Source organism: Schistocerca americana, chromosome 4, assembly GCF_021461395.2.
Source record: "Schistocerca americana isolate TAMUIC-IGC-003095 chromosome 4, iqSchAmer2.1, whole genome shotgun sequence".
Lineage (NCBI taxonomy): Eukaryota > Metazoa > Arthropoda > Insecta > Orthoptera > Acrididae > Schistocerca > Schistocerca americana.
In genome coordinates this window covers 717,544,943-717,556,789 of record NC_060122.1, presented here as the reverse complement: position 1 = coordinate 717,556,789, position 11,847 = coordinate 717,544,943, and the positions used below count along the sequence as shown (strand labels likewise).

General features: G+C 38.4%; 1 protein-coding gene across 1 annotated transcript; it reads left to right on the top strand.

Annotated features, from left to right (window-relative positions):
• The first annotated feature begins 10,829 nt into the window (after positions 1-10,829).
• LOC124613736 (piggyBac transposable element-derived protein 4-like) lies at positions 10,830-11,228 on the top strand. The gene has a single exon (XM_047142453.1). The coding sequence runs from the start codon at positions 10,830-10,832 to the stop codon at positions 11,226-11,228; it is 399 nt and encodes a 132-aa protein (XP_046998409.1).
• The last annotated feature ends 619 nt before the right edge of the window (positions 11,229-11,847 follow it).

The following is an 11,847-nucleotide window of genomic DNA, read 5'->3' as shown; positions in this document are numbered from 1 at the left end:
GATCTATGAAAATGGTAGCGGAAAATAGCAGTATGTGGCAGCATAGATAATATGCAAGCATTTGCCACACTATGAATTGTCCTATTGGCATCAATTAAGAACAACGGACATACCTGATCACCATTGAGCACCAAAAAGAGATGGCCAACGAAACATCTGGAATGATGACCAATGAGTGCAGGCTTTCTCTGACGGTTATTCATAATCACAGAAACAGTATGGAGGTGGCCAGTAACCAACGCATCTTAGACATTCAGTCCGATGAATGCAGCAGTGAGAGGATTTTTCATGCTTAAGGCCAGAATCATGCACAAATGTCAATCATCAGTCCACTACTAAGAGCAATCTGAGGCCTGTGCAGTATTGGGATAGGGTCCTCCTATATGTGGTGCAGTATTACACTCAACATTTCCACAGTGGGTTTGGCTTTCTAAACAATAACACACATGCACACCACAACTATCTTAGTAACAGCATCCTTCAGGAGGAATGAATCAATAAAATGGAATGGCTGTAGGATCTGCTGCCCTGAAGCCAACTGAGTATGCTTGGAACCAGTTGAAACTTCCAGAAACCCTTCCTCAAGCACTTCATGACCTCAGCTGCCTTCAAAGAATGCCAAAGATTTGATCAGCAACACATCCACTACCTTACACAGAATATCCATGATGATTCAAAGATGTTATAATGCACGGGGTGGAGCAACCTGGTAGAGAATATTACTCATTATATGCACTTTCGAAAACAGTGCCTTTACTTTGGTTTATTTTTTATTTCATTTGATAGTAAAGTTGTCTTTTTTTGGTTTCTTAAGGATCATTTTTTCATTCACTAGTTCCCTGGAAATTAGGGCCACATAGTTTTGCAGATATGGTGGTGTAAAACATTTCTGGGAAGTTTATATCTAACAACAACTTTTTTATGTTAATGAATCTTGCATTAGCTAGAAGACATATCTTGAAATTAATACAAAATGTTTTTAAGTGTGTTTATGAGAACAGTCTACAAAATTAGATAACTGAACAATAAAATTAGCAGATATGGTTTCAGTATTTTTGTTATTATGAAGTGCAATGACTCTAAAAGTAGATTAATAGATATTTATTTCTAAAATCTAAAATGAATTATTTCTTGGAATTAATTAAGTCATGGATAATATTGTGATGTGTCTCAAGAGACATTTATGAAACTGGCAGATAACAATGGTGATAGTTAGCAAATAAGAAGCTTCAAAAAAACAACACTTTCAAAGACTGTGCCACTAAACTATGGGAATTCCTCATTATCCTCTTAAACAAATGTTAACAAAATTAAATGCTTAAATTCAGTTATATCCAACATGTTATGAATACCAGCTTTAGTGATGAATACAAAAGAGTTATACAATAGACAACATTAGTGAGATTCTCACACTGTGCCTTAAAATCAATACAAATATGTACAGAGAAAAATCACCTTCTTTTTAAGGGCTTCTTGTAGTAATCTCATTTCTTTTCTGTTTGCTCTTTCCTCCTTCTTCAGTTTAAATTTCTCTCTCCGTTTCTCCAACTGCAGGTTATTGTACAGCATCACATCATCATCTGACAAGTCACTTATTTCCTCAACAGTCATTTGCTCAAGATGCTTTATTTTATTCTGTTCTTCTTCTTTTTTGTGATTTTCTATTTCATAAAACAAAAGATATTGCTTATAGTCTAGCATAATACAAGTAGGCTACAAGTGTAGTACATGCATTGGGTCAGAAATCTGTAGAATATGTGATAATCAGTTAATCTGATGACATACAATATAAAAGCTCAATTATTTGAATTTCTGAGATAAGTGTGTTGGAATGTATGGCTAATACATCCTTCATTTGCCCATTTACATACAATATGGAGTGCCATACAAATACACTCCTGGAAATTGAAATAAGAACACCGTGAATTCATTGTCCCAGGAAGGGGAAACTTTATTGACACATTCCTGGGGTCAGATACTTCACATGATCACACTGACAGAACCACAGGCACATAGACACAGGCAACAGAGCATGCACAATGTCGGCACTAGTACAGTGTATATCCACCTTTCGCAGCAATGCAGGCTGCTATTCTCCCATGGAGACGATCGTAGAGATGCTGGATGTAGTTCTGTGGAACGGCTTGCCATGCCATTTCCACCTGGCGCCTCAGTTGGACCAGCGTTCGTGCTGGACGTGCAGACCGCGTGAGACGACGCTTCATCCAGTCCCAAACATGCTCAATGGGGGACAGATCCGGAGATCTTGCTGGCCAGGGTAGTTGACTTACACCTTCTAGAGCACGTTGGGAGGCACGGGATACATGCGGACGTGCATTGTCCTGTTGGAACAGCAAGTTCCCTTGCCGGTCTAGGAATGGTAGAACAATGGGTTCGATGACGGTTTGGATGTACCGTGCACTATTCAGTGTCCCCTCGACGATCACCGGTGGTGTACGGCCAATGTAGGAGATCGCTCCCCACACCATGATGCCAGGTGTTGGCCCTGTGTGCCTCGGTCGTATGCAGTCCTGATTGTGGCGCTCACCTGCACGGCGCCAAACACACATACGACCATCATTGGCACCAAGGCAGAAGCGACTCTCATCGCTGAAGACGACACGTCTCCATTCGTCCCTCCATTCACGCCTGTCGCGACACCACTGGAGGCGGGCTGCACGATGTTGGGGCGTGAGCGGAAGACGGCCTAACGGTGTGCGGGACCGTAGCCCAGCTTCATGGAGACGGTTGCGAATGGTCCTCGCCGATACCCCAGGACCAACAGTGTCCCTAATTTGCTGGGAAGTGGCGGTGCGGTCCCCTACGGCACTGCGTAGGATCCTACGGTCTTGGCATGCATCCGTGCGTCGCTGCGGTCCGGTCCCAGGTCGACGGGCACGTGCACCTTCCGCCGACCACTGGCGACAACATCGATGTACTGTGGAGACCTCACGCCCCACGTGTTGAGCAATTCGGCGGTTCGTCCACCCTGCCTCCCGCATGCCCACTATACGCCCTCGCTCAAAGTCCGTCAACTGCACATACGGTTCACGTCCACGCTGTCGCGGCATGCTACCAGTGTTAAAGACTGCGATGGAGCTCCGTATGCCACGGCAAACTGGCTGACACTGACGGCGGCGGTGCACAAATGCTGCGCAGCTAGCGCCATTCGACGGCCAACACCGCGGTTCCTGGTGTGTCCGCTGTGCCGTGCGTGTGATCATTGCTTGTACAGCCCTCTCGCAGTGTCCGGAGCAAGTATGGTGGGTCTGACACACCGGTGTCAATGTGTTCTTTTTTCCATTTCCAGGAGTGTAGTTGAAACTAGTGATTAATTTGAAAAAAGGAGGTTCCAGCACTGTGACTTCCAAAGGAGGGGCTTTTTGTCAAATTTAGGATTCTTAAAACCATATTTTAACACTTTTATGCACATTTCAAAGTGAAAATACAACGTCTGTACTGGTGGAAAATAAACTTCTATTGTACGCATCTAATAGTTCTAATAGTTTTTCATGAGAGGCACCAGTACAGTTGCAACAGTGCATATTGTCACAAATCAAGCACTGGTTGAAACAATTGAAATGATCTCAAGGCAAAGAGCTAGGAAAGCCCATTGACAACAAGTCATTAGACATACAAGAAAAGCTCACATGAAGGAAAAGTTCTGGGATGCAAAGCTGAGATATCCTTTTCAAAGGAACCAGACTGGCATTTAGGGAAACCATGAATTAGCTAAAGCTGAACAAACAGACAAGGATTTGAAATTTGAAGCATTGTACTCTCTTATGCATGTCTACTGTGCTAACCACTGAACCACTCATTCAATGGCTTGGCATCTACACATCCCAAGGCTACAACACAGGAAATACAAATGATGTTATCTATTTCTGACTGTACATTTTCTACAATTTGGTGATATTTCCAACTATAGTAATGGTGGCACTACTTGTCCGTCAGTGTTTAAATATGAGGGGACGCTGAAAAGTAATGCCTCAGAATTTTTTATTCTGTTCTCAATGTCAGTTGAGTTATTACATGTTATTCATGTTATTTGGTCAACTTTCCTGCTTCACTGATGCAAGTTGCAATTCTCTGCCTATACAGGGCTCCAAATTTGCCCATTTAGGATCAGACAGAAGTAACTACATTTTTGCCACTTTTTAGTTGTTAGTACCATAAGGTACATGGAATCAGGACTTATGTTATGATCAAACAAGCATAACTCTGTCTTATGTGGTTTGCGTTTTAGTTGTCAATGTATCTTCATTTTATGAAAAATAGTAAGGATCAGATAGACAGAAGAACTGGTCCGTTTTTAGACCACAGGACACAGTGTTAATTTAAGAAACAGAACAGCTCTTACATTTCTCTGATCCTAACACAACTGTTAGAAGTTGCTTTCGCCACTACTTCTCTTTAGCCACATTGTTGTCGTCACGCTGTGACAACATTGAAATGCGACTTCCTCGCAAGGAAGATAATTATTGTTTCAGTTGTGAATGGGTCTACAGCAAGTAGGAGCACTATGGAGTCCAGAGGAAGAAGGCTCATGAAAATGTGCCTGGAGGACAAACAGAATTTAATGGAATCTTGTAAGCATTAGAACATGTTTCTTAGTATATATATTTTGGTAGTAAGTACTATAAAAATAATAATTATTATTATTGCTATTACTGCTGTTATCATTATTATTATTATTATTGTTTATATTCATAACTGAGAAAGAACATGATGTGGAAATGCGCAGGTCATTCATTTGTTCAGATACAGATGATGTTTCTTCCTATAAACTGGATAATATGACAGATTCTGGTGAGTAACCAAACAATTACTAGATACTATAGCAGTTCCAGTTAATTTTCTTTTCCCTTCCTTTGAATACCTGCCATGTTATTGCTACAGATAACACTGTTGAACATGGAAGTCCCTTGTAAAGAATCTCACAAAACTGCTGAGGATGCAACTAGTGCACAATTTAATTATGACAGTCAGGATGGGCAAATTGCATCTGACAATGCTGATATTGAGAATACCAACAAAACAAGAAAACGAAAAAGGGTAGTGGTTAAAGAAGAATGGAAAAGAAATCAAAGCAAAATCAATTGACAGCATGTTAGTACATACATTTCTATGAGGAATTCCGAAGTTCCTGCAAGAAATGTGAAGCCAGAAGATTGACCTAAATGTCCACACCAGTTTACTGAACCAAAATGTCCATAGAGCCTACTGTGATCTTGGATCAGTTGAGCTACAAAGGCAGAACCTAAGTAAGTTGGTGGAAGAAGAAAAGAAACAAAGTATGAGGACAAAATCGGATAACTCACGAAGGATGAGGACCAAGAAATTCTAACTAATAAAGGGATTTGAAAAGATTCAAGTGTGTATGCATTTTTTTCTCAAGACATTTGACATTTCTGAAACCTTTGTAAGAAATACTGGTAAAAAAATAGATGAACATCATGTAATTGAGAAAGAGCAAAGAGGGTGTCCTGATCCAGGTATAATGAGACCAGAAGAAGTAAAGAGGCTATAAGGAAACACATTAATAGTTTTCCTACTCTTGCTTCTCATTACAAGAGGAAAAAATGTACAACGGATTATTTACCTGCCTATGTGAGTATTAAGATAATGTATGAGTTATTTCAGGAACAATGCTATGAGGAAGGAAAGACAGTCAATAAATTATGTCTATATAGGGAGATATTCACAAAGGAATTTAATCTGAAATTCCACAGGTCACAAAAAGATATGTGTGATAAATATTTAAATTTTTCATAGCTTTCAGCTGAGGAAAAATAAGAGAAATATTTTGATAGGGTACAGGTAGAGCATTTGAAAACGAAAGAAATGACAAGGAAATTTAAGAACATTAAGAAATAAAGTGCAAGAAAAGGTGAGTATTTGCTAGCTGAATCTGACTTACAAACTGTGTTTTACTGCCCCAAAAGTGAATGCAAAGGCGGTATTGTATAAAAGAAGGCTCTTCATGTACAATCTCACAGTTCTTAATGTAGGAGAAAACAAAATCGATTGCTACATGTGGGATGAGACAACAGCAAAAAGGGGGCCCATAGAGGTGGCTTCATGTCTGTGGGATTTTTTGAAAAATCATGCACAAGGAAAACCGATAACCTTGTTTTGTTTTTTTAGCTTTTTTTAGCATGGACATTCACAAATGGAAGTAGACTCAGTGCATGTGAGCATCGAAATAAAAAGTAAACATGTGGATGTTTTTGATACCATTGGCTGATATACAATTGTACAGAGTGACGGAAATGGATAACACTAAAATTTTAGATTTCAACCAGCTTCAGAAGAAAATAATTCAGAATAGGAAAACTGCTGGGAATGGAGAAACTGTGAAATAGCTTAAGATTGTTTGGATGCAATATAGGAAAGATCAGCCTGACATGATGTTTTTTAAGTATTCCTATGATGATCGTGACTTTAAAGTTTTGCACACCGAGAAAAGGACTGGCCTATGAAATTCTTCAAATTCAGGACCTAAAGACAATACTCTGTGTCCATCATATGGCAGCCTTCTTTGAATAAATAAAGAAAAGAAAAAAGATCTTGTAGATTCATGTGATAAGGGTATTATATCACACATTATATCAAGGACTCCATGCTACTAACAATTTAGAAAATGAGGAAAACATGGAAGAATCCCAGGAATAGATTTCTTGTTTATTTTCTGTTTTTTTATCTCCTTTATTAATGTTGATAGTTCATCACCTTAGCTATTTCATGTAAACCACTAATTTTGGCTTGTTTAAATATCTGTGTTGTTTTATTTTTGATACAGTAATCCACAAACAGAAAAACAGGTGTGAGGGAGTACTATGCTCCGTTAAAATGATTTTTCCTATGGTTGTTATGTGAAGATTAAGAAACAAGAATATTATTCCTGTTACCTGTAAATTATTTATTGTAAGTTCAACATTACTACAGACAAATAATGCAAGGTGAAAATAATAATAGCTTACACATTCCCATTGCTTGTTCTGTGTAATCCGTATTTATAAAGACATTACTAAAAGAACTGCAGTAATCTTTCATATGATAATATTGCTTAAAGCAGCATATTATTTGTTTGATGTTCATATATTATACAGCCACAGCCATTAAGTTATGTATTGGACAAATGTAACTACATGCATAATTTCATAAAATATTTCATTAGTGTCCACCGAGTGATTAGAATATGTAACATCTAGTAGAAAACAACAGTCAATGAAGTGTACCTTTTATTTACCATAGAAATGTTTGTGAAAAACTTTTAAAAATACTCAGTTGTTTGGACAAAACCTTTAAATTGAATTATCTCAAAACACTGTTTTTTTGAGTTATGTTTCTTTGATCCTAAATGAGCGAATTGTAGTGTGTAACATGATGGTGTGTAATGTAACTATGTAAGAGTGCGAGAAACAGCATACCAAGCTTATAACATCATAAGTTTCATAAACACATGGATTAATCTCTCCTTCAGCCTTAGGTTCACTGTCGTCGACCACACTTCATACAGTTCTGAGCTAGACCCATCTGATTTTCATCCCTTTCAAAAACTTAAAGAACACTTTGAATGGCTTCACTTCAATAGCAATAAAGTGAAGTAAGCAGAGGTGAGACTGATTCCATCAACAAAGTCAACATTCTGCGGTGATGATATTGACATACTGGTTTCTCATTGGAAGAACTGTGTCCATGACCAGGATGACTTTCACAAGAATTAATATGTAGAGATGACAATATTATGAAAGTGTAGGTTGCTGTTCACCATACAGGACACTGAATCAGTGTTGGGCCCAACAAAGGAACTGTTAACATGTTAGCTTTTGGCCAAAAGTCCTTCTTCCAAATTAGACAATATGCACACACACATGGGAACACAGCTCACACAAACATGACCACTATCTCTGGCTGCTATAGCACTGTCTGTCAAGAAAGTTCAAGCTGCAGTAATATGTTAATTGACTGAGTCACTAATACATAGATGTTGGATGGGTTGGTATTCAGAAACAAGAACTTCATACCTCCTTGTTTATAATCGGAAAATGAATCATTATAATTATGACTTGATTTTCAATTGTATATAAAGTCAGAGGAGAAGGGACAGTGTTTTGATTTTCCATTTACTTTAAACGAAACTGTGACTTTTTCTACACTGTTTTGCCCAAAAAGGAAATTAATAAAATAGCTCTGCATAAAGGGGCTGGAGATGTTGAAGAGACAATGGTAAAGCAGGTGAAAGTTAGTCAATAAACTTGTTCAATTGAGGGACAAACAAATCACAATTACAGAATAACAGACAGATCTGATCATATAAATCTATATGATATTCAGTGATGTGCCTTCATAGAACTGTTTTAGATGCTGCATAATACAGTTATGATTTTGAAAAAAGTCTAAATATGATCATCGTGACATAAGCAGAATTAGAAGCACTGAAGAAATGCATACAGTACTGAGAAAGCACTATTCAGGTAAACAAGAAACTTAGTTTTCCTTCACGTAAAAAGTGGTTTACTTTATGGTATGCCAAATTTAATGTGATATAAAGAACATTTATTTGCAAAAAATGCTTGTTTCTGATTTCCAATATTCTTCTATTCATGGCAAGGAATTTTGGATATTCTTCATCCTAGTGAGGAAATTGATGGTGGATGAGAAACAAGTATTGATTTGTAGGGCCTTCTCCATTAGGAATGGAAAGTTTTGTCAGAGATCCTGTAAACTCTCAAACTAGAGACAGATCATTATAACCTTACTACCTCCACAAGAATCATTCTGGTGTCATATTGGGTCAGTAATGAATGAACACTAAAAAATGTACTGCCATTTTGAAAATTTAACACTCACGTTGACAGTGGACTTTACATTTGCTACTAATCCCTAGCACTCTTATAACATTACACTGGGAGTACTCTGAATATTAATAAATGTATAATTACCTTCTGCTTCTTTTCTTTCAAAATATCTTGGAAAAGAATCATACAGTATTACACAATGAAGAAATTTCAGATTACCAACAGCTTGGAAAACAGCAGACAAAACAGTAGTTTCAGGACAAAGGAAAACACTGTCTAAGCTCTCAATAATGATTCCAAATGGCTGCTCCAGAGCTGCAAACCTGTAACAAATTGTTGTTCTTTTGTCAATTCTGTTTTGTGACAAACAAGTTCAGAGATGAAAAATATTTTTAAAAATGAAAGAAAGAAAAAATAAATTAATATTCCAAATGAGTCCTGTGTGTAAGAGAAACACAGTTCCAAATTGGAATGCACTACATTGGTGAAAATAATGTCAGATTATAAGTTTTTGTAAATCATTTTGCATTTATTGTTGTATTACATTCCATAGATTTCACTGACATGGACAGCCTCCTGTGATGTGCAACGGGCCATGGACACGATTTAACAAATCAGAAGCAACTCTCTGAAACTGTATATGTACATAGTACAATCACAACACTGTAACTACTGGATTATGGACTTTTTCCCTCCCATCATCCAAATTCAGCCTAGAAAAGTTAATTCAAAAAACGCTCACACTTCCCCAATTTTAATTAATATATTATATTAATTAATTAAATTATAAATTAAATTAAATATTAACACTTAGGTGCCGTGAAAATACGGGTGTGGTCACTAGATGGTGCAGGCATGCTGTGGAAGGGTGTGCTTCCCTTTTTATTTGCCGGGTTTTGTGAGTGGCGATTTTTTCTCGCACGGTCTCAGTAGCGTTGGCATGGTGAAGTGTGGCTTGACGGATGAAGAAATTGCTTGCGAGTTATATCGTGATTTAGAAGAAAGTGACATTGATTTGTCAGAGGAAGATATTGTAGATGACGCTGATGATGATGTGGACTATGTTCAAGAAGAAGTTTCTGGCAGTTCAGGTAAAGAATTCTGACAACAAAACATGTATAATTTTTGTTCAGATTTTCACTGAAAAAACTCTCAGTATGTAATTACGATTTTATTTGCAAATACTACTCTTCTGATAGATTCAGAAGAGGAGAGCAGGTGTCCAAGCACTTCAGCAGCAAGTAATCCTGTGCCTGAAGAACGAGAGAGACTGACGGTGAGGGGGAAGCCGAGACCTCCTCACTGCACCGATTCTAAGGAAGGTTGGACGACTACTGATCGTGCACCAGATATCGATCTATCCTCAGGACAATCTGAAATCTACAATGTTGTCAGTCTAGACCAGAACAGTGCACCTCTAGAATTTTTTTCGTATTTCCTGACAGACAGTATGATAAAACATATAAAGGAACAAACTAATCTGTATGCTCAACAATGCATCAGGAAATTACAAAGCACAAATTCCCTTTCACCCACCTGCTCATTATCAAAGTGGAAAGGAGTTACACTTATGGAAGTAAGGAAGTTTCTGGCAATTGTAGTCCATATGTGTGTAAGTGTGAGGTCACGTCTACGAGAGCACTGGTCCAAGAACCCTGTTGTGTCGTGTAATTTCTGTCCAAACATCTTGAGCCTGACAGATTTCTTTCTATTTTCAGAAACTTCCACGCTGGCTGAGGTGGCCGAGCGGTTCTAGGCGCTTCAGTCCGGAACCGCGCGACTGCTACGGTTGCAGGTTCGAATCCTGCCTCGGGCATGGATGTGTGTGATGTCCTTAGGTTAGTTAGGTTTAAGTAGTTCTAAGTTCTAGAGGACTGATGACCTCAGATGTTAAGTCCCATAGTGCTCAGAGCCACTTGAACCATTTTTTGAGAAACTTCCACATTAGTGATAATTCCTTAGCTAAGAGGAAAAGAGAAACTGGCTATGACCGACTGCACAAGGTGGGACCCCTCCTAGATAATGTGTGTGCTAATTTCCAGCTTGCCCGCGTATACACCATCTCAAAAAATTACAATAGACGAAGGCATGTGTAAATTTCAAGGTCATGTGTATTTCAAACAGTACATGCCACAAAAACCAAATAAATATGGTATGCAACTCTACATGTTATCCAAATCTGACACAGGTTACAACTGGAATTTCTCTGTTTATGCGGATGAAAGGTCTGATACAGTGACTCTGGTAAAGACATTGCTTGCAAATCTGTCAGGAAAAGGCTACACTTTGTTTACAGACAGATTCTACACAAGTCCAATACTTGCTTCAGAACTGGAAGCTGCAAAATCTGCTCTTGTGGGAACAACAAGAAAATATCGTTGGGGATTGCCTTGTGCTATAAAAGATCCGAACCTTCAGTGAGGTGAAGTTATTTTCAGGCGTAAAGGAAATATGTTAGCACTGTGTTGGAAGGACAAAAGAAATGTGCATATGATAAGTACAAGGCACACTGCTGAGATGGTCACTTTCACTGATCAGAGAGGAAGAGAGAAGTCAAAGCCAGCCTGTGTAGTGGACTATAATAAAAACAAGTTTGGTGTTGACTTATCAGATCAGCAATTGTCATATGGCGCATTTGAACATTGAATTGTGAAGTAGTGGAGAAAGTTGGCATTCCATGTTATACTAATGGCGATTGTAAATTCCTGCATATTATACAATAAGGATACTGCAACCTCACAACATCTCACTTCATGACAGTATCTGTGCAAATCTTGCACAAAGCAAAGATCTTGAACCCCGAACTGGTCCATCTGGACTCTCAAGACTATCAACTGGAAATCATTTCCTGGAAAAGATTGAGACAGAAGTAGGTGAGAAACAGAAACAAAAACAGTGTGTAGTGCATTCTCAGAGAGGAAAAAAACTGACTGGAAAAGTGTGGTGAAAAGACACAAGCTACCAGTGTAGTGAATGTAAAGTAGCATTGTGCAAAATGCCGTCCTTCAAATTTACCACATACAGAGAAAATTGCATCCTA

Excerpts from the sequence above, each read along its gene's own strand:
- LOC124613736 (XM_047142453.1), top strand. The coding sequence starts at position 10,830 with ATGTGTGTGCTAATTTCCAGCTTGCCCGCGTATACACCATCTCAAAAA.